General features: G+C 27.2%; 2 protein-coding genes across 2 annotated transcripts in view; one reads left to right on the top strand and one right to left on the bottom strand.

Moving 5' to 3' along the window:
* Positions 1 to 294: 294 nt before the first annotated feature.
* Positions 295 to 18,892, bottom strand: eff (ubiquitin-conjugating enzyme E2 eff). The gene is made up of 6 exons (XM_016049813.4): positions 18,701 to 18,892; positions 15,939 to 16,002; positions 15,818 to 15,849; positions 13,754 to 13,831; positions 6,482 to 6,587; positions 295 to 1,022 (listed from the first exon to the last, which is right to left on the bottom strand). Exons 1-6 carry the CDS (start codon positions 18,722 to 18,724, stop codon positions 883 to 885), a joined length of 444 nt encoding a protein of 147 aa, XP_015905299.1. The 5' UTR covers positions 18,725 to 18,892; the 3' UTR covers positions 295 to 882.
* Positions 18,893 to 19,250: 358 nt separating this feature from the next.
* The window catches only part of kuz (zinc-dependent metalloprotease kuz), a 50,437-nt gene continuing 45,572 nt past the window's right edge, over positions 19,251 to 24,115 (top strand). Inside the window, exon 1 of the mRNA XM_043039550.3 lies at positions 19,251 to 19,494. Coding sequence (XP_042895484.1) covers positions 19,434 to 19,494 — 61 coding nt within the window. The 5' untranslated portion in view covers positions 19,251 to 19,433. The remainder of the gene's footprint in view (positions 19,495 to 24,115) is intronic.

Raw genomic sequence — 24,115 nt, 5'->3', positions numbered from 1 at the left:
CATTAAAAGCGCATTATTATTTGAAATTAAATTAATATTCAATTCAAAATTATACATAACATAAAACGGAATGAAGTGGGCACAATTTAAATTATAAAACTTAGTTGGGGATAAAATAAATATGTATTACAAAAGAGTAATGCAAATAATTGACGGAATAGGTAAAAACAATCATAAAATATAAATCTGATCACATGTTTTGTTTCATGCAATTTTGTTTTATTATATACTTTAAATAATCAACTTTTGTTGCTTTTTTTAACTAAAAAGAAAAGAAATTTAGAAGTCATTGACTTCTGGCAGATGTAAAAAGTTTTATTTACACAGCACAAGTCAGTATTCATTTCAGAGGAGAAAAGGGGAAAAAAAATTACATTTACACATTGACACAATAATATGTCTGGCCATGTCTTCCACTGGATTGATGGATTTCCAGTTCTGGTTATAGAAACTGTCATCTAATATATAGTTAGAAATTGAGCATAGTGATTGCTTTAATTTAATGTACATTCAAGTAACAAAATAACAACAGGTGCAAGGTGAACTATAAGTTGCAACAACATCTTGCCCTGAATAATAATAAAATAAAAAAATAATAAATTAAAGAGGACTGCCAGTTTTTTAAGCATAAAAATGCAAGGATTTTTTGTTCTTGCAACAATTTACAATAGCTTAGAACACCAATTATTTTTCTCACAATATAGAAGTATAAAATTTAATAATTTAAGAGTCAATTTTTTTCACTTAAATTCAATGCTACACAAATCTCAATAATAAGAACTGGCCCCCAAAAATAACCGCATTGACCAGAACAGGAAACAGCAGAAAGTAATATGGTGTAATGGAAGAAGCGCTAGTTTATATCAAATTAATTAAGAGAGGTCACATAGCATATTTCCTTGTCCACTCTCGGGCCAGCTCGTTGTACTTCTCTCGGTCAGTTTTATAAATTTTAGCTATTTCTGGTACCAAAGGATCATCTGGATTTGGATCACAAAGCAAAGAGCATATAGATAGCAAAACTAAAAATAAAAGGAATAAGACACAAAATTAAACAATAACAATAAAGAGCAAAATAAAGCATTACATATGATGAAAGAAAATCTATTATAAATGGCACCAAAGTTCTTTTAATTGCAATTTGATATAACTTGACTTTAATCTTTTTTTTTTTTTTTTTTAAAGAAAAAATAATCTTACTCTAAATTTGTTTTAAAAAGAAAAATACAATTGTACTGCTTGTAAGCAATATTCAGTTACTGCCGCCTTGCATAAGCAATTATTTTAAGATTTAGAAATACAGTTGCAATATTAAAATACAATGTAGTTTTGGAGATTCTAATTAAATTAAGAATTAGGGAGGTTTCTGCGTAACAAACCAAACTACTCATACAAATGTATGTATATCCAGGCAAATCTGTGGCTAAAAATCTTAATTTCTCTAAAATTATTAAAATTGAAAGATCAAAATTCAACCTTATTAATTATAAATTTTAATTTCAAACAGTATTATATTACTACCTTGTACACATCCAGATTCAGGTCAATTCAAGGAAACTCACAAATCAAACGCGCCATAAAATGATCCATCTATCCCCTATTTACGCTTCTATTTTCATATTTAGTAATCTGGCAGACTTATTACAAAAATATTTTTAAATCATGTTTGAAAGATGCCAGTAAGTGTAAATACATTTGATTTGTGCATTTTATTTTCTATTTTTTGCTTGATATGATTACGTTTGTATATTTTAACTTAATATGTTCTATATTCGTTAAAAAAAATGTTGGGTGCTCCTAACACTGTTATATTTTGCTTTTGCTATATTAATACAATACAAGAAAGCACTCTTTTTTGCTGATGTAATCGTGTGAGCTAGTAACAAGATTATCTTTTTTTTAAATATTGTATTTTAATAATCCTTATTTTTCCTTTCATAAATCTTTATTTTCCTCCATGTTTTCTCTCTGTGTGTGCATATAATATATCAGGTTGAGTAAAAAGTCTTCCACCAAGGGGAGATACCTCCGCGTCAACATCAGCCGTTCACGTGGTAGTTACCTTTGACCCAACAGGTTTCTGCATTCTAAAGCTAAAAGTTGGAACTATACAGCTCTACAATTTGTTTGTTAAAACTTTATTATCTTGTGCACTAAAAAAGTGCTCAAAATGGAACTATCATGCCAACAGATCAGAACGATTATGTACTAGGAGTTCAGAAATAAAACTCAGTGCAACTGAGTGCCACCAAAAATTGTGTGAAAGTTTAGGTTTCAATACTATTTCTTATGATACAGTAAAGTTTGTTTCGAAAGTTAAAAGCAGGAGATTTCAACATTGAAGATGAACTACATTTTGGCTGCCCTATTGAGGTTGATTGTCACCAGTAAAAGCAAATCATTGATCAAGACAGAAATATTTCACCATGAACTACTGCTTTAGAACTTGACATTTGCCAAAAAACAATATTCAATGCTCTCAAATGCATAAATCTAAAGTTTAAGTTTACCCGCTGGGTTCCTCACAAATTGACTGCTGAAGAAAAGAGTAAGGCCTGTATGGCTCTGCTCAGAGATCAAAGAGAAGAGAACATTCTGGACAGAATTGCGACTAGTGACGAAAAATGGGTGTACTACAACAATACAAGCCATAAAGGAGAGTGGTCAGCAACCGAGGAATCAGCAGGTTCGGTTGTAAGACGAGCACTAACCAACAAGAAAGGGATTCTCTGTATCTAGTGGAATTATCTAAAGGAGTACATGAAAAGCAGACAAGCTATCAACTGTACAATATATAGCAATATGCTAATTAAAGTTAGCGATGCCATTCACAAAAAACGAGTTCCGAAGGAATGCGATTCTCTTTCATCAAGCCACCACATGTTAGTGCAATGACCAGCTGGACGCCCTACACGCTGGAGTGGGATTGGATGTAACATCCAACGTACAGCCCAAACATGGAGTCTTTGAATCGCTATCTGTACCTTGATGACACAAATTTCCATTCAAATGACGAGGTCATAAATGAGGTTGATTGCTTTCTAAACTCGCCCACACCACAGTTCTTTGCAGAAGGGATTGAAAAATTGTCAAAATGCTAGCAGACCATTGTTAATTTGAATGGAGATTACTATCCTCATCTTGCTAATTTTGAATGTATTTATCATTTTACAAGATCATTTTTTTTTGGTAGAAAACTTTTTACTCAACCAGATAAATATATACAGTACGATCTCGAAAATCCAGACTCTTATGTCTAGTTTGTCAGAAAAAATTTCCCAAAAAAACAATAAATAAAAATTTAAATGTAAGAGCAAATCCCCAACTCTTCTAAAACAATGAAGCAGTAGATGAAGAGGTAGGGGTGGGGAGTGAATGAAAGGGCATAGCTGATAAGGAAATTTCAGTCATTCTTATCAGCTCTGAATAGATAACAAAGAATACAGAGGGGAATCCCCTCTATATTCTTTGATAGATAAGGTGTGCAGGAGGAGGAATTCTTCTACCACTTTGTTTTTCCCCCTTGTGAAGAAATAAAACTGGTTCTTTCTTTACCTTGAAGCTTAAGAGGCAGGGACAAGTTCTTTCACCCCCCAACAAAAAAAGGATTACTATCAGCTAGAACAGTCTAGCCTAGAAGCACCTGTTTCAGTTATAAGTTGAAATTCAGCTCACCTTTTAAAAGCATATATTTTTAGTTTTAATTGCTAATATCAGGGATGAGATTAGCCAAAAGGCAAAAAAGCTGAATTTCCACGATAGTAAATTTTACGCAAGCGCAGCCCTTTAATAATAAATTCCAGACAGTTTAAGGTAATAAATAATGTGTTGACATACAATTGCGTACTAATCTATTATTATAAAAACGACTACATTGATACTTAACATTTAGTGAAAATAAAAATTACCAATTGAAAAAATAAAGCTGGAAATTATATTTTTCCTCAGTTCACATATTACTTGAAAAACTACTTGGTTTAGCAAATTAAAACTACTGAGAATATACATTAATATTTCATTTCTTTTAATAAATACTGTTATGTGATTTATAGCAAATATATCAGTAATATTACTTTTTAAATTATATTGGGAAAAAAAAAACTTTAACAATGAACCAAATCATTATGTTCATGTTATAGTCTAATCTAACTACAGCCCTTTGAAACATATCAATAACAGTGAAGTAGAAATATATAGTAACTCCTTAACATACAAAAATTGGTATTTTAGTTTGAAAAATTACATGACAATCAGCAACTGTTTAGATAATTGTTTTATATTTGATAAGAATTTTGCATTTTATAGCATAAATAACAGCAATTACAAATAAAATTTTGATGATGAGTTAACTCTTTTAACTATTAACTCTTTTTCCAACAAAAAAAAAATTAAATTGAATCCCTTTTTAAGTTATTGCTTTTGTTTCCTATATCTTTTATGTTTGCTATATTTAGTCGTTAGTCCATTTTCAAACATTTTGTGACAAATCCTATTTTTTCTTCTTTGCTAGCACAGAATGTAAGTTTTGAATATATTCCCTTCCAGTTTCTCTGATGTTGTAACACTTACATATACATACTAATAATCGTCGTTAGAAAAACAATCACTTTTATAGTAACTAATTTTTAAAAAAAATTTACTTCTTACAAGAATCGCGAGAGTTGATCTTAAAATTGTGTGAATATGAATAACAATTATGGATTTTGAAATCACATGAATATGAAACTAGATATACGATTTTGAAAATGAGAAAATACAAACTGGGATATAGAATTTTTAAAACGCGTAAATACAAATCCCGATTCATAATTTTTAGATCGCGTAAATACGAATCATGATGCGTAATTTTTAGATTGCATAAATAAGAATTATGATGCATAATTTTTAGAATGCGTGAATGCGAATCCCAATGCCTTATTTTAAAATCACGTATAAATGAAAATCAATGTTTGATATTATAAACAGCATGAGCAAATCAAGACATTGAATTTTAAACTTGCGGGAATACGAATCGCTTCATAGGTTTTTAAAAAGGCGTAAATACGAAGCACGACATACAATATTCAAATCGTGTGAATAAGAATCTCAACACGCAAATATGAAAAGCTATGTTTGATATTAAAATCGTGTGAATAAGAATCGAGATATTGGCAGACTCCAGGCTTGGGACCTCTAAATGGCTTGTCAGAAACAGCGTCGTTTGAACTACAAAAATCGGATCTATCTGGAGGGCGGGTAAAAAATTCGGAAAATCTTATCTGCTGCGAGTAAAAGGGGAGAAAATAGCTAAAATAAGTAAAAATGAGAAAGGATTGGTAGCTATGTAGTTTGAATTTTGTGTTTCTCTTTGAAAATGGGTGAGTTTTCTGAAAAAGCTGAATACTTATAAAAAAAAGTGAAATTTTTAGAAAAATCTGAATTTTTGATAAAAAGCTGAAATTCAAGAGATAAAAGTGAAAAAAGCGGAAATCAGCTAAAAAGCGGAAAAATCTCATCCCTGTAATATTATGTTATCTAAACAATCAATTACAGGGGGAAATAACGAAAGTTTGATTTTGAATGTCTCTTATTTCAAGTGAGTAATGTTAAGTTAAAATTGACATCCGAGGTCTTCACACACGCGTTTAATCGCGAAATCGGCCTGGCGAATTAGAAACTTCGATAATTCTATCAATTTAAGTAAGGTATCTAAAATCCAAAAATTTCAGAATTCCGGACCCTCCAAACCCCCCAGCAGTCCGGATTTCCGAGGTTGCACTGTATGTATATATAACTGCATTAAAATTTCACTTTGTTTTTCATTAGCATTCTGAGAAACAGATACATGAATAACAGGGTGCGTAGCTTGATTTTTCATCAAGAAAAAGCACCTTTTAAGTACTTTTTAAGCACTAAAAAAAAACATTTTTAATCCAAAAAAAAAAAAATTGGATCCATACAGTAACAAAATTTTTTCTATCCTTTTAAAGTTCTTAATTTATGAACATAAAATCAATAAAATTCAAAAACATTTTCAAAAACTTTACATAATCATAATAAAATAACTAGTTTCTGATAAATATTGTAGAGAAAATTATAAAAATCATGAATTTTTTGCAATGTAGAACGACAATTGATATGGCAAAGATAAAAATCTCTTCTTAAAAGCACCTTTTACAAACACCAAATATAAAAAGTAACCTTTAAGGGCTTTAAAAAAAACGTAAACCAAAAACAAGCACCTTTAAGCACTTCTTAAAAACGAACGCACTGTGAATAAGATTTTAAAATGTTATCTCAAAATGTTGGACTTTATTACAAGTTTTGTTATTTAAAGCTTATTAACATATAATAAATTTTTAAACTATGATAATCAATAAATTAAACTTAATTTAGTTCATTGAAAAGCGATGGAATAAAAAAAAATTAACAATAGAAAAAGGGAATGAATTCTCAGACCCTAAAAACAATCAGATGACTACATGAACACGAAAAAGTTTACCCTTAGATATTGTTAGAGCTGGTGACCATTGTGAGCGTAGAATATCCAGGCAAATGCTACCATTACTGTTGATGTTTGGATGATAAATTCTAGTAGTAAACGCTACCTGTTTTCAAGAAGAAAAAAATATTTTAATTTATAAATCATGAGTCACATATAGATTTGAGCAATGTATTTTACAAAAGCTATGTATGAATATTTAAAAGTTTCAATCAAAATTAAAAACATTTATTAATAAACAGACATAACTCAACTTTTTTGAATGAATAAAAGTAACAATCTTAAAGAGTACAAATAATATCAATTTCAAAGACATTTAATATGTATATTGATATATGGGTATATCATGGTATTATTTAATGTAGGAATGGTAATGATTCAATTGACACACATTAACTTTAAATTTTTTATACTTTTGAGATTTCATTACTGTTTACCAAAGATAGAGTCTGAACCATGTTTAGAATATGGACAGTTATAGGATGATTTGGCCAACCATAAAAAAAAACATAACTTTTTTCAGACCTAGCAGTTGTCCCAATTACCTATTTTTCTTATAGTCCAGAAAATTCAGTGTATTTTAAAACATTTTTATTGCTTTATTCCCTCACAGTTTCAGGTTTCAGTATCTTATAGTCACACTAAAACCATTTTTATTGAGTACTTATTTAACAGCAATTAAAAGTTAATTCATATCAGATTAATTTATCGATTTATTAGTCGTTACCTCAGTTTGTTTTTAAACAATGTAATCAGGAATGAAAACACACATTTGACAATATTTGAAACAAAAATTTTTTATTTTAATTTTTCATTTCCAATTTACCAACATATATTAAAAAATATTATACCCTATTATTTTAAATCAAAAATTTTATTGTAAATGTTACTGCAGAAGAGATGGCATATACTACTCGCATGTGAGTTTACCACAAGGAAACTAAATCCATTACACATTGAGCTTTTCGTTCTTTAATTACCTAACAAATAGAGTACTTTGTCTATTTCTCATTATTAAATTTAAACGAATTTTTTTTATTTTAATACCATTTTATGACAAGGCATAACTTTCAGTAATAATATCTATGTTGTGTAAATATTGTAAATTAAATAAACTTACTATAGAGCTTGAACATTCAGAAACTTAATTTCAGATTGATTTCAAGAAATTGAATAAAAGTTAAATTTTATTTCTTTTTCAAAAAATTTTTGATATGGATGCAGCTATAGAATAATATGACAATTGTGAAATTTTATTACCCTTTAATGTTTAATGCTGGTGTTTGTATATAAATCTTTGATTTTGGAATACATACCTGACAACCCTAATTTTTAAAATTGCAGAAGATTCACTGCAAAATTTCAGAAGAAATCACTTAAAAAGGAAAATTTTATGAGGTTCGAATCCCTACCTAAATTTATAGTAATTAAATATCATGAAATTAACTTCATTTTATTAAAAAAAATCTAACCTTGATCATCTCAAAAAATTTACTTGATCATCGATTACAAAACAAAAAATTGCCAGTTTTTTGCTTTAAAAATAAATTTTTTTTTTTCATTTTTACCATTTTTCAATAAATTATGAAGAGAATAGGTCCATTTTCGATAGATATAAGACAGTTCTGAGGCTACCAACAATTGAGTTAAATGAAGCGTCAAGCCTGAGATAAATAATTTCTATTACATTTAATTATTTTAATTTTGCATTATTACGAGTAAATTTCGAACAGAGATAATTTGGTAATAAATAAACATTCTTATTCAAATCCCAGTTTTTTAATACTTTATTACTATGAGAATTTTTAATCAAGCTGATTCTTTCGTATATCAAATATCTATTCTACCGTTTCTCGCTCAGTACAATTGTTTTGAGCCACCAATTTCATTGCAGCAAATTTTTAGCCATTTGCCTTTTATTTCTCGATAGTTAATTTTGTGGATTTCTACAAGATTTTAAAAATCCAGTTATTTTTAATACTATGTTATTACAATGTAAATTTCCAATTAGGCAATCAGTTTTTCACATGTTTGATGCCAATTTGTATTACCTGTAGGGTTGCCACAGAAAAAAATGAACAAAATAGTTGCTTTCAGTAGCCTAAAGCAGTGTTTCCCAAAGTGTGGTACGCGTACCCCCAGGGGTACGGGAACAGTTTAGCAGGGGTACGCGTTCTTATGCGAAATATCTTGCAACAAACGAAAATTACAAAAAATTTTATTTAAAAACAAAGCTAGCCATGAAAATTTACGATTACGTATTTTTCTATTGGATATTTTTTGCAGAGTTAACAGTTAATAATTAGTGGTGTCAACAGCCAGTTGTGATTTTTACTTTTTGTGCGATTTTTCATAGTAAAAAATTCATTCATTTTTTTATTAGGGGTACTCAGCGTTACAAAAAATTTAAAAAGGGTACACAAAAGTCATAAGTGTGGGAAACACTGGCCTAAAGCATGAAAATAGTTGCCTAAATAAGAGAACAAAAATAAGACTAAAATTTTATTAAATGACTTAATTGTCATATACCATTATCCATTTAGTCAAGTTGGTGGCAAATATGATAATTTTTATATAAACGTTAATGTTCTAGCACTAAATTTTTATATAAAAAATTTTGTATATTTTTAGAAAATTAAATACTTTTAGTTTACTAGAATTCATTCAAAAAATACTTTTTCTTTAAAAAAAAAAAAAAGTATTAAAAAAAACACACACACTTACTCGAAAAAATTTTCCTTTTTATCAATAATTAATTTAGCAAATATATATATATATATTTGCTAAAAGTGATGACTCAAATTTGCAATCTAAAAATTTCATTTTTTAAAAATTTTATTATTTTATTTTTTAAGAAAAGAAATTCAGGGCAGCAGGTTTTCAACCCCATTTATGCTAAAAACATTGCTAGGAGTACAGAAAAGTCTCCTAATAGTCTCCTTTTCCTGAAAATAGTTGCTTTTTTTTTTAAAGCTTTTTCAAGTAAAAAAGTTGCCATAGTCGCTTCATGCTGAAAATAGTAGCAAATAGTTGCATTTTAGTCGCCTGTGGCAACCACGTACCTGCGGTCTTATCCATCGTTTTTTCGTTAATTATCACTATTAATTTCTACACTTTCTTTAAAATCATTTTTTTTAATCAAATTTTATTACAACAAGTAAATTTCCATAAAGGCATTTTAGTATTTTATTGCTGTCTTTTTGACAGCTTTTTCTAATAATTTCTAGGTGATACTTTAAACACTGCAATTTTTAAATCTATTTTTGAACAGCGACATCTTAAAACCACCTAGGTTTTTTTACACTCAATCTTATATAATCTCTACAAGAATGTTTTAGATTTGTTATTTGTACAGTTTTAAAATTGTTTTTTTTTTTTTAAATACAATACTATTAATAATGATATTTTTGTATTATGAATTAAAATTATCTCGTCCTTCTGTAGAAATAGACTTGAAAAAAATTTCTCTTTCAAAGTTAGGTTAATTTTGCCCAGACCAAAACAAATGATTGCACAGGTCCCTTTTTTTTTATTGAGGAGGAAAATTAAGCATCACAAGGAGCACAACTTTATTTTTTGTCTTGCATCTTTCACTTAGGGCATAATTTATGTGCTATAGCACATAACCAGTAATAGGGGCAATTCCCTCATAACAAGTAATGGGGGCAATTCCCTCATTTACAAACGCCCACGTTTGCAAATTTTAGCTATGCTAAAAAAAAAAAAACTAACAGTTCTAACAATTTCTGTTAAAATAACTCTTGACTATTTTAAAACATTTTTCAATTTATGAAAGTTCACAAAAATTGAAGTGACAATGTAGTCATTTTAACATAATTTAATGGAAGGCTTGAATTTTTAAACTAAGTTGCATGCTTTTAAAGTCTGCAAATAACAGATTATGACAAATCCAGGTTTTATAGAAAGCCAAAGAGAAGAAAAAATTGGATATTTCACAAAAAGAATCAGGATAAGTTTATAACACATACTAGACTACCTTTAAAAAGAGCAGAAAATTAAACCTCAATTTAAATTACTTTTCAAAATAGCGTAATTTCCCTCACATAAATGAAATATTAACAAACTTTATTGCAAAAGAGAAATACTTTATTTTTAATTATAGTTACTTTTTTCAGAACAAAGAGCTTTAATAGTTTCTAGCATTATTTTTACTAATAAAGTATTGCACAGCTCATGATACTTTGAGATCAATACACAGAAAATATAATAGTAATTTTTATGGTATTAAAAAATAGTATCAGTAAATTAATATGCCCTTATACCAACAGGGGTCTGTCCGGACATTTTCCAAAGGGTCTAGTTTTTGTAAAATTGAGAAAAAATTACTCGTAATTTGTGAATATAAAATAAACGTTAAGTCACATTCTTTCAACCAGGGTCCTGCTTGTATGAATTTGTGCAAATAGGGTCCGGTTATTGCAAAAAACTTTTTCAAGGAGTTTTTAAACTGTAAATAGATACAAGATTATACTCAGCACTGTAAAATTACAAATAAAAAAATTTATTTTTCAAAAATAAACAGCAATTGCTGCTTCTATATTAGAGATGCAACAAACAAATATTTGGTATTTAGCCTATACTGCTGAATGCAGAATACTCATTTCGCACAAATAATGGAAGAAGCGTCTGCCGAAGACAAAACTTAATTCGTTTACATCCATCTTTCTTGTTTTCCCTCCTGGGAAGGGTTTATTCGATTAACAAAACAATAATGAAGATAAACTAATTTGCGAAGGGTCTGATTAAAAGAAAAATCATTTTGTAAAGGGTCCGTTTTTATGAAAAGATATTTTGTGAAGGGTCCGTAAACGGACCTAAATTTCTTCTAAACAGACCCCTGACCAATATTTAACTAAAATTTGTATTCCAGTTAAAGACTTCCTTCCTTAGTCGAATAAGTTTTAATTAGGATTAAAAGCCATACATAAATGTCACTGTTCAATATTCATAACAACTATGAATAATTTTTATGTTAATGCCAATACCATACGTTTTCTTACAGATTGTATCACAGATAAATAAATTATGACTATACTATAATCTCTGGTAAGTAAACTAATTATTTACAAAAATATAATGTTCTTTTAAATAAGTTAATTTTTCAATTCAAGGATTTAATTAAATTACAATCAATATTTAGTGCAGTTACTAGAATAAATTTCCTAATTACACTTTATTTTATTACATTTAGTTTCAGCACACCTACATTGTAGTCTATGCAGCTCAGTATCAATCGAAATAATAGTTTCGAATTTCGGTCTTATTCATACAAAACAGTAAAATTAACTTGGAATACAAAGGTGATTTTAATCGTCATGAAACCCAAAATTTAGGTGTAAGGGTAGTTAGGTATTGTAAACATGAAGTATTTATAAACATTATAAATACTATTATAAAATTAGAAGTGATTAATCAATTCTTGAATTATTTTTCATTTTCCTTTTTTTTGTTGACAATTACCGTCAAAAACCTAAATTTTGGTGTTGAAAATATTTAATAATTATAAATAAAAATGTGTAAAATAACAATTTATGTTATCCATTAATTTTACTAATTAAAAGTAAAAATGCAAAAACAATCATCTTATTCAGTATATAAAATCGATTTTCCTTTATTCCCACTTTTAACTCCTTTTCGTGATATGTGCAATTGCTAAAATATAGTTTTAAAGTTTATGTTTTTTTTCTGAACACAATATTCAGCTTAATATTAATTTTACTCAAATTAATTGAAAATTCAAATTAAAAATCATTTATGAATTTTCGTATAATGGATCTTGAAAACAGTGCACAAGCAGCTTATTAATTTTGGATAAAATTTAGAGGATGATCCCTCTACTCCCTATTAAATAATTCTACAATTACAACATTGATTGGGATTGATCATTTTTAAAATCAGATAAAAAGAAACAAATTAATAATTTTGAAACTACAAATTCTACCTTATAAGATTGGTTAAAGCATTTGCTAGAATGTATAAAGATCTGCCATACAATTGAAAAAATCATGATAGATTTCAAGAAAATGAGCTTGACAACTATTTTCTTACCCTTGCAAGACAAAAATAAAATTTCAGAAAATTGATAAATTTTTCCTTGAAAAACAGATTTTGCAATACATAGCTTATCATATAAAAGTATGAACTATGCAAAAATCTCATTTCTGAATTTTTTGTTGTTTATATTAATTTTTTAATTCCAAGACAGGGAATTAATAGCCAATAAAATTTTAAAATGCAAAAATTCTTAATTTTTTTCACAAGTGAAGTCATTGTCCAAAAATTTTAAAACAATGACTATTGTAAGTAAGACTATATGTGACTGAACATGTATATAATTATTGGACAGTCTAAATCTGAATTATTACACTTTACAATTTTTACTAGCATTAATAATTAATTATACTAAAAAAAAAGTTGATTCAAAAATTTATATCTTGGGATTCTTTAACTGAAATCTTAATATTCACAATTTTATTCATTGAAAACAGGATGATCTGAATACACACAAATTAGAAATAAAGACAAAAGCTATAAATCAGAAAATAGTTTTATCACAAAAATCAGGACAGTTAAGATCTTTGCCACCCTAATTTAGAATTTTGTCATCTAATTTCAACTTAAGAGATAATTCAAAATTGCTCGAGTTTACCATATTTTAATATCAAATTAAAAACCCAGTTCGGTTAATTTTTTTCTTCTTAATATAAACCTTTTGATATTAAATTACTCATCAGAAATTGAAGTATTTCAGACTTTCTTGTTAATAAATAACAAAAACGAAAAAAAAAAAAAAACTTAGTGCCAGACATATTACATTTGTATCCCAGGAAGAGTAAATAGAATTTTACATAATAATGATTTGTTACAAAAGAAAAGTCATAGTAATTGTTTGTATTAATTAGTAAGTTCGTAAAACTAAAATTTCTCACAATATTTCACTATAATGGTTTCAACAAAGTAATAAAAAGTAAAATCTGAATTTCATAGAAAAATAATTATATGAAAATAATAAAATACAAATTGCATAAATAACTATACATACACTAAAACTTAATTTACTATAAGATAATCCTAATAACAAAAAATAATTTTAGTTAATCAAATGTTTTACCAAAGCTAAAAATATTAAATTACTTTATTACCAAACACTTTCTTTTTAAATTAACATAGCATAACCTTTCAAAAAACTTCATATTTAATGGGTTCTAGAAAAGCAGCTCAACATTAAAACTTAGTAAAAAACAAACTTACTTTTGGTGGTTTGAAAGGGTAATCTGTAGGAAAATGAATAGTGAGAAAAAAGACACCTCCTTGATAAGGACTATCTGGCTGTAATAAACAAAAACACAATCATCATAAACAAAGATCAATAAAACACTTCTAGTAAATCTAAAATAAAATAAAATTTTTTCTCTTTTTTGAACTTTCTATTAAACGAACTACTTTAAGCAACACAAAATACAAGTTCTTAGGCATTACGCATACTTCAGCAAAGTACACAACTTATCTGCTGCCAAGGATACAAAACCAAGTCTACTACACAGATCATATGAGATATTTTTAAAAATTAAATTATAACAATAGATTTTACAAATATCGTGACATGCTAGAAGTCAAAATGATTATCCTGAACTAAAAAACCCTTAGAACCTACATTGAATCAAAAACTTGAATTTTTTGTCATTTTAATAAAATTAGTAGTATCTCCTAGCAAGAGAAATTCCAGAGACCAGATTATTTCATTTCTTAAAAAGAGGTAGTCCTTATTTAAAAAGTATATGAACAATTATAGATTTTATAGTTGCAATCTCTTTCATGTTATGTATCTACTGATTTTTCTTCACAGATAGTCATAAAATAATGTGAAACCCTAGCTTAAATTTGTTTAACAACCATTTGATGGTTAGATCTGTAGACTTCAATTTTTCTTCTTTTTCCTCGGTTTAATGCTCTATTAAAAGTAATATTTATTGTTTTAAACACTTTCATAAATTGTTAAATTTTTTTATATATAAATTTGATTATATTTAAATGAATAATCCATATTTTTTATTATTTGGTTCTCTATTCCTTGGCTCATTACTTACATCGTTTTTAATTACGGAATTTTAAATTTCTGTCTTAAATCCCTTTAACTACTCAATTACTGCTAAATTAGCTATATTTTCCTTCGATATTAATCTTTCCCTCTTTGAAACGATGACATACATCATGTATTGATGAAACACAAACAGAAAACTACATTTTTCTACACATTACAGCTCAAGCAAGAACTAAAAATGATAGAAATTTTCACTCTATAAATAAGGTTGTAAAAAATGATTTTATGGAAATCTTTTTAAAACATATATCAATTGAAGCTCTGATAAAATATAATAATGCTTAATACATTTTAATAACAATATAACTAAATATTTCTAATGAAAATGGCTAAAACAATTATATAATTATAATAAATTAATCACAGATAAAAAAGATGACTTTTTTTTTTATTCAATTTCACATACTTTAATCAGCATTCAATCTTATTTTTTCAGTTAGTTTTAAATATTAATGTGTAACAATTATCCTCAAATTATTTATTATAATTAAAACTCATTCAATGTCTATAAAATCAGATGAAAACAATACAGCATTTTATTTTTATCTAGGACTAAAGAATTTAACTTGCTTTGAACTGTGTAAATGTACTTCAGATAAAACACTTAGCAGGAAGAAAAAAAAAAACATTGTATTATCACAAAATGAATTTAGCTGAGAAGTGGAAGTTGAATCACAAAACATTGCTCAGTAAAATCAAGGACTCATGGGCTCAAATAGACTTTCCATTGTAAAAACCTATTATTTTTGATTTCTTTGTTACATCCAGGTTCTTGTTAAGGTCTTGTTATAAGCAAGTTTGACTACGTTAAAAAATTCTTTGAGTATGAAATTCTCTTCAATTGCATCATAACATGCTATTTTCAAACGAGTAGATTTCTCCGAAGAGAAAGATAGATTTAGTAATAAAGAATTAATTTTGTATTTCTCAACTTCTATCTTACTTTTTGAAATTTTTTTCAGTGTTCCTTAACTCGAATACACCTTTTCATGAGGTAAATATATCAAAATTCCCATTCAAAAAGACCATAATCAACAGAGTTGTCCGTTAAATAGAACTCTTTAATTTTTAAAGTGTATCATATTGTACATTTGACATATACAAGTATAACAAATTTCACTCATGCAAATCCTTTTTAAAAATAACAATTCAATACAATTAAAATAGCTATTTATATGAACTTTGTATCTAAGAAAATGAATTAATATACTTACAGGACCCATTATAGTAGCTTGCCAGTGAAATACTAAAAAATGAAAAATAAAATTTATCATAACATAATAAAATATTATCATAACAAAACTTTAAATTTTAAAATAATTTCACAGCACTTACAATCATCACCAACAGGGCCAGCTGAACATTGGGCTGGAGGATCACGTCCAAGATCTTGTAGTTCCTAAAATAAAATAAAAATTTATTGCAAAGAAAAATATCCAATTATTGCATTTTTTAACTTTTTTTTTAATATGAAACAATTGATTCAAAATCCTCTTAATGGAACTATTACTATGTGAATATCACAAAAATTTCATATTTTGAAAAGAAAAATTGCAATAAAATTTACACCAACTAATGCAAACCTATGATGTATAAAAATATATGACGTATAAAAATATATGATGTATAAAAATATATGACCTATAAAAATATATGATGTATAAATTTAATCTCAGCAATAGATATAATTATTATTGACATTCAAAGTAATTATTCTGTACTAACAATGAACATTAAAACCAGTTTAAGATTACCTGTGATTATCTATATTTAGTTAGAAAATATATAATAATTACTAGTCATAAACAATTCAATTACCAATATTGAAACAAAGAAATTTCAATTAGTTAAACATTTTCTATTTTCCTTTGGGGATATTTCTATATTGTGATGTGTCGCACCAACTATAGTCGCCAAAGTGCCAAAAAGTTTTAACTTTCAAAAATTTTAAAAAATTTAGATGTTTGCCACAGGGTTGGCTACAAGTTATACCTTTGGAGTTGGCCCCTATCTGTCTCACCAATACTACAGCGGAAGCTACAATTTATCACAGTATAAGTAGATTATTTCCACCATCAAAAAAAGAAGGAAAAAAATTTAACAGAAAAACTAAGAATCAGTTAAGTAAAGATAAAATTAAAAAGACTTTTCTTTCTTCATTTATAAAAAAATAAGAAATGATTCCTTCGTTTATTTTTAACTATCTCGATAGATAATGTTCGTTTGTTTTGTTTGTCTACAAAGTATCTGTGATGGTATGGTAATGAATTTGATTTGGAGAAATTTAAAATAAACACTATAAAAGAAAATTTTCGATTTCTTCCTTTAAAATGAAGATATTATTTCAAAATTAACTGCCAGTTCAATTTTTTTTTTTTGCTTTTTGATTTCTTTATTATGTTTAGTATAAGTATGTTTTTCTTCTGAGCAAAGCTCAAGTATGATTGTATAAACTTGATATTAAAACAAAATTTTTGTGAATAGAATTAATATCTAATATTTGAAAGTTAAGCTACATATAGGGTAGACTAAGCTTGAATTTTACAATAATCTCTGACTGTGTGGAAACCTCGAGCTAAATTTGAATTTTTAAAAATAGTACTGCAGATTGACTCAATTCTACTACCAGAGCTATCATGTCAAAATCTTAATATACCATCATTTCCTTTAATAAAAGAAGTTAATTTAATTTACAAGATATGTAGATTTCTCAGGAATATTTCCGTTTTGCGATCTGCATTTTAAATGGGAATTTTAAAAAAAAAGTAGAGATTTGACATTGCCAGGGGAAGGCTATGAGTTTAACCCTTCCAGTTGTTCTTTTTCCGTGAGGTCTTTTTTCCAGTTTATCGCGGCCACTGCCCGGAAGTTACCAAGATTTGGCGACTATTCAGCCACAGATCAAGAAGTGGAAAAATTCCAGATTTCTCAGCATCCTATACTATTTTACCATAAAATTTATACTTTTTATTTAACACTATAAAATGATGCAGATTTAAAGGCTTGAAATTAATGGTGGTTTATTGATTGTAAGCCTCGCATTCTGGTCCAAATTTATATCACAAAATAGCATATTTAATCACGATTGAAACAAAACACATTCTTTAATTTTTGATTTAAATTCAATTTATTAATCTCTGATTCTTTGCACCAGCATCTATGTACCTACTACTGGACTATGTACTGTATGTCTGCTACTGGAAGTGTAGTAAAATTTGCCCTTAAATTGCTACATTAGAAATTTGGGAATATTAAATTTAATTATGAGTGAGATTAATTTTTCTAATAATGAAAGAAATGAATATAAGAAATCCATTATCAGTGTAATTATTCTAATTTAAGACCAAAATATTTTCACGATTTAAATACCCAAAATCAATGAAATTTAAATGCGTAATATCAAAAGATGATAAGTGGTGATAATAATTAATCAGTATTAAAAAGAATTTTTTAGAGAAGAACATATTTTAAATTTATTCAATTTCTCTTTCTTTATACAAGTAACCTTACTCTAAATTATAAAATTACTTGTGTAACAATTAAATAACCTCAGACATAAGGGATCCCACTATTTAGTGGCTAAATAAATTTAAAAATTGAACATTTATTCATAAAACACAAGAATTTGTAAGCCGTTAAACTCTATTAATAAAAATATTACATGTATATAAAATTACTAAGTAAACATACTAGCAGATACGTAATATAAAGCTTTCAATAACTAGACAAATTTGAAAAAAAAAACTGAGGAATTTCAATATTTATTCCAGATTTTAACGGAAGAATGTTTTATGGCTTTTACCATTAAAACAATGCAAGAACAAACATTATATAAGCGTATATTATCGTCAGTAAAACTAAACTAAAGAAAGTCATGTGAATTCGTACAACAAAATCGGTGTAGGCCTAACTTTTTTTATTGCAAGAATATAAACAAAAACTGTTTATAACTAATAATTTGAAGATTTAAAGTCAATATGAAGTAGTTTGAAAGAGATTTATTGAAATATACACCAATTCGTGTTTTTATTTTTTGCATCAAACCTAGTACTGTAGGCAGCATCGTCTCAACATTTTAACGAGGACATATTTCTTACCTTATTAATTCTTTTCAAAGCCATTTGTTATATTTGAACGGAATGAATCCGAAATACGTTTTGGGATTATTTACAGGCACTCTAAATTATATTTACTAATAATATCCAATCGCTTTAATAGTTTAAAGCTAAAGGCGTTGAACTGCAGATGTAGTTAATACCCCAAAAGAGCAATAGAGCAGATACAGAAGTGAAAGAAAAAAAAAAGTTAAAATTGCGACGAACGACGTGAGGCGGTGCAGCCAGATAAATAAAAATAATTATATTATAACATTTTACTTTTGAAAAAAATAATAAAAGATGCAAACAGATAGTTAATATTAAAGTTAAAAATAAGCAAAGAATTTTAAATTTTTTTTTTAATTCATTGATACGGCAAAAAAATCAAATATAATCTTTTATTTGATTGTACATGAAGTAGATTTCCTGTTTCATAAACTTTTGCTTCACAGGATATAAAACCAGCTACAAAAAAATAGATTATTACCTTTATTAATTAATTATTTTGCAAAAAAATTAAAAAATAAATAAGTTGCCAAACTTTTTTTTCTGGCGACAGTTTCAGTAGATCATATTAGTATCTGGCAACCCGTCTAAGGTGTAGTGCAGCTAGTGATGCGGATATCCTTAATTTGTTGGATGTCTATGAAATTTAGTAAAATTTTTTGACAATAAGAAATCAGCGAATTAAATAAAAGTGTTATGAAAACCACGAAAACGATTTTTGCGCGAGATGCTCGTCATTAAACTTATTTTTATGCTCCCCTTTGTTATATGGACTACGGTGGAGAGTTGTGAGTTCATCTTTTTGTTATTTGTTTACAAATAATTATTTTGTTTTGTTGTGATTTTTTCCAATATAGTCTGAGAATTCATTTATTGATTACTAAAACATAGCATAAAAAATAATAAGAACGTTCTTATTAGCAACTACAAATCATATTTATTCATTTGTAACATCAACATTTGAATTATTTTCGTAAATAAATCGTAGTGGAATCTGAAATGTTTTAAGTTAACTCTGTTAACTTTATTAAATCTATATCTGCAATTTTTTATAAAGTAACTTTTTTAAAATAGCTTCTCAATTAATTATCGTTTGTTTTATATTTATAAGAGTTTTATTTCAAATTTTGGTTTTTAAACATTCGAATAATACCCTTTAAATGCTAACCTTTGTTTGTAACCTGGTTATTTTATAAAATTAGACTGTTTTTACTAATTCTTTATATAATAATATTTCTTACAATCTGGGGATGTAAACATAATAGAACATTAATAGTATATAAAATTATCTCTCAAATTTTATATAAAGAGTATATTATTAATTATTATTTTATTTATTATTGTTTATTATTGAATATATTAACTATTATTTTAAGTATGTATTGAGAATATAAGTAATATAATACTTAAGTGTATATTATTATAAGTGTTTATATATTATTTTATTATTAAGTGCCTTTTTTAAAAATTCTACACAAATCGCATAAGATTTAACCAGTTTTATCTTTTTCGTATCTTTCTATGCAAATAGAGATAAAAATAAAAGAAGCGTTGTCTAAAAAATTGTATTTGACACAGTAGGTAAATCTTGGCATATATTGTCTGTGAAAGAATAAAACTTTCCTAGAAAATTCCTAACATAGCTTTCCGCATTGAATAAAATCTGTGAATTATTGACTTCATGTTAGTTTGTAAAAAATAAAAAGCATATTTGAATAACAAAACAATGCATGTATTGTATAATTATTTGTGCATTTGTAACATTTACTTAATATTTTATACATTATTACCCAACATTTACTTAATATTTTGAACTTAATAATAAATAGAAAATTATTACTTTTATTTGAAATTTTTTTTAACAAATAACTATTGTCCATCCCATCCTAATTCATTAAAAAATTACCCTATTCAGAAATTCTGTACTGATGTAGACATCTACATTCAATGATTTAAGTACCATCTAGATAAAGAAGTACAAGTTATATTTTTAGATCTAGGTTTTGAACAGTTTATTGATATGTAAAATTTTTAAATAGTTCACTAGCTGTGAACATATTTTGTTTTACTTTTAAAGTATGATAAGGTTTTCAATTTATTTTATTGAACTGCGAAAAGATAAGTGTGTGTGTATGTATATATATATATATATATATATATATACAGTGCAGAACCCGTTATCCGGAAATTAGAAAACCGAAAAACCAAAAAACCGGAACAAATTCGATAAATTTTCCCGCCATTTTTTTAAAAAAACATTTTTTTTCCTTATAAGATTTTAGGATTTTTCTTTCTTTTTTGGAAGATGTTTACCATACCATCATTTTCGAAATAATCATTACTGTAATTACTCTATCGTTTTTTCTTCTTCTTAAGATTATTTCCAAATATATATTTTTTTTTAGTTGGGTTTAACAATTGAAAAGACGGCTTTTTGTAGCGATTCAGAAAACCGGAAAAATCAGTTATCCGGAATAGCGATGGTCCCGATCGCTCCGGATAATCGGTTCCCTACTATATATGTATATATATATATATAAATAAAGTAAAACATTCCTGCAACAGCCCATTTGGGGTCATAGAGGTTAAGGCTCCACGATTTTGTGACTAATGGCTGGGTTGTTGTAATGGGGTCAGTTCTGCCCAACAAGCCGCTTTTGTTTACCAAACAAGCTGGTACCCATCGATCTGAAGCTGGGTGAACTTGGGCTTCCACTGGGGATTGATTCCCAGTTCTTCCAGAGGGTTCTGCTCCTGGAAAAAATCCGGATTATAGGATTTTCCGCTAACCGTAATCCCAAAGTTTCGAGATATCATCGATCAGCCTATTTATGTATAAAAATTCTTGTGTATTTTATTCAGAAATATTAGAACTAGAATTTATACTTGCCATCTCTTTCATTTGTAAAAAAATTTTCTGGTATAATAATAAATGTGATTAGACATAACTATCCATTTAAATTACGCTGCATATAATTTATTTAGAATTTTGTGTTTTGAAAATATCAATTATTTAAATTTATAAAGACAATTCAATTTTTTAAATGCGTCATTAATGATTTTACTCAAGAAATTTTCAGGAGTTCGGTTCACAATTTGATTTTCAAATTGCGTCAGTAGGAATAACAGTGTTTGATTTTCCGAACACACTAATTTGAATCCTGATGAATAATTTTAAATCACAAGAATATAATATCTGAAAATAAAAATTTTCAAATCACGTGAATGTAAATGATAATGTTTGATTTCTTTAAATGTAATAGTGTGGGAACAAAATCACAATCATGCAAAGATAAAATTTAATTTCCTTTTAATAATTTTCTAGTTTATAATTTATTTTCATGCATTTTTTTTCTTTTTATGTAATTTTTTATAAACGTTAAAGTTTCTCAAATTATTATATTGAAATGTTAATAGCTGTATGATAATTTTGTCTTACTCATTTAAAAAAATTCTGAAATAGAAATTTAGATTAAGTAATTACTTGAAGTTAAGAATTGAGGTCAGGTGTTAATATGAATCTGCCTAGATCACTTACTGGAGGAATAATCGATAGTTTATTTTTGTAATTGTTTATTTTGTTATAAGCAAGCAGTTTTAAGTGATGCAAAGTTTAAAACCTAATTTTAATTTATTTCTTATAGATATTATAAAACCTACATTTTTCTTACTTAAATTTTAGGAAATCTTCAAAATGATACAAATGTTTTGCTCATGAGCTCTATTTTCTGTGTTTTGAAAGTGCAATTCAGCATAATGATAATTTTAAATATCCCGATATATTTGTTTCATCAGGTCATTTATCCAAATAAAGTTGTAATTTGGTAGATGACGTGATGATATAGTGATTGTGAATAATATTTATATAAAATTTAAATTTTTGTGAATAATACTACATAATACTCCTTTAATAGAAATAATTTTTGCCTGGGTCATTGGGCTACCAAAGCAGGGGAGCTATCCCTTCTGTAGAGGATCAAAAAATCGTGATGGCATGTCTTCGGATCATTCTCAGGGATGTTTTCCAGATTGTCACCAATATCCCATTGTGCAGCTCTAGTGCGACATAAATAAAGTACCCCCCCCTGGCAAAATCACAGCAACATTTTTGCCTATCGTTAAAGAGTTATTGCAGAAAGATTTTTCTTTTAAAAAGTTATAAAAAAAGTTGCTTTTATTTTCTACAGAAATTTACACATAATATTTGAATCATGCATTTAGATAATCACTTTCTGACACGCTCAATTTACGCCATTATTATCGTAAATCAATTTAATGTTTAGATTGTATTTTTGGCAGTTATTGATATTGATTTTCAGGTGGCTTTTAAATATTCTGATATATTTCAAACAAAATGGAAAATTTGAATCATGCATTTGAGGATTTACTTTTTAAGGCAATAATTCTATCGAATTTTTGGCAGTTATTGCTATTAATTTCTCCATAGTTTTTAAATCCAATATTTTTTATGCAATATTATTTATTACAACAACCTATTCTTGAAACAAAACACACATTTGAGGATTCAGACAGATTCATATTATTTCGTCACTGGTCTCTTATCAGTAATTTTCTGTGGATTTCATGATTTTTATTTTTTTTATTTTTTTAATCTTGATGATTATTTACAAAATATGAGGAAAAAAATGTTTGTGAGAGTGAGCCCCCCCCCCCTTAACAAAATGGGATAATTTCACCCATAATATTAGAATAAAAAATTATTACATATTCAATTTTTTTAAAAAAAATTTAAACACAGCATTTTTGTTATTTTAAATTAGTGACATATGTTTGTTATTGCTAAAAGTATCTTGCAGAAAGATATTAGTGCTAGAGAGTTTTGTCGCAGATAGCTCGAAAAAATTCTGCCACAGGGAAAGTACCTACCTACCCGTAAAAAACCCTGCACTTGTTAGAAGTAGTAGATGTAGTTTTTTTTATTTATTTATTTTTTTTTAAGTTGTATATTTATGAAGAATAATGTCAGTTACTTTTTGAATATATTACGTACAAAAGGATGTTCAAAAATCTAAAGAAGTTATTTCCAAGTAAAACACAGGGTGCAGCAAAAAAAAAAACATTTATTTATATATTAAAAATAAATAAATGAATAAGTAATAAGAGTTTGCTTTTAGTTAAAAATAAATTTAATTGGTTTCTAAGTGGCCACCTTTTGCAGCAATACAGAAAGGCAAATATTTATTGTCAATTTTCAGCAATGGAACCCAAGTCAGCACTGGGAAAGATTCCTTTTCACTGATGAGAGGTTCTTAAGTGTCCTGTAAGCTCCTCCAAGAGCAATAGAATCTGATCTGTAGACGCTTCAAGCAACAATTGCTGAATTTGCACCTCAGATTTTTGATAATTCAGGTGTTAAAATAAATCAAAAAGAGTAGTAGGAGAACATTC

The sequence above is a fragment of the Parasteatoda tepidariorum genome, chromosome 5 (genome assembly GCF_982258835.1).
Source record: "Parasteatoda tepidariorum strain Cologne lab strain chromosome 5, Ptep-v5.0, whole genome shotgun sequence".
NCBI lineage: Eukaryota > Metazoa > Arthropoda > Arachnida > Araneae > Theridiidae > Parasteatoda > Parasteatoda tepidariorum.
The sequence above is the reverse complement of the archived record's forward strand: the minus strand, read 5'-3'. Positions and strand labels throughout refer to the sequence as shown.

What these genes read in the sequence shown, in the direction of transcription:
- eff (XM_016049813.4), bottom strand. Translation starts at nt 18,724, where the DNA reads ATGGCTTTGAAAAGAATTAATAAG. An exon ending in TGGCCCTGTTGGTGATGATT is followed by an intron (nt 15,850 to 15,938) that starts GTAAGTGCTGTG and finishes TTCATTTTTTAG; the next exon opens with TATTTCACTGGCAAGCTACT. An exon ending in AAGCTACTATAATGGGTCCT is followed by an intron (nt 13,832 to 15,817) that starts GTAAGTATATTA and finishes TGTTTATTACAG; the next exon opens with CCAGATAGTCCTTATCAAGG.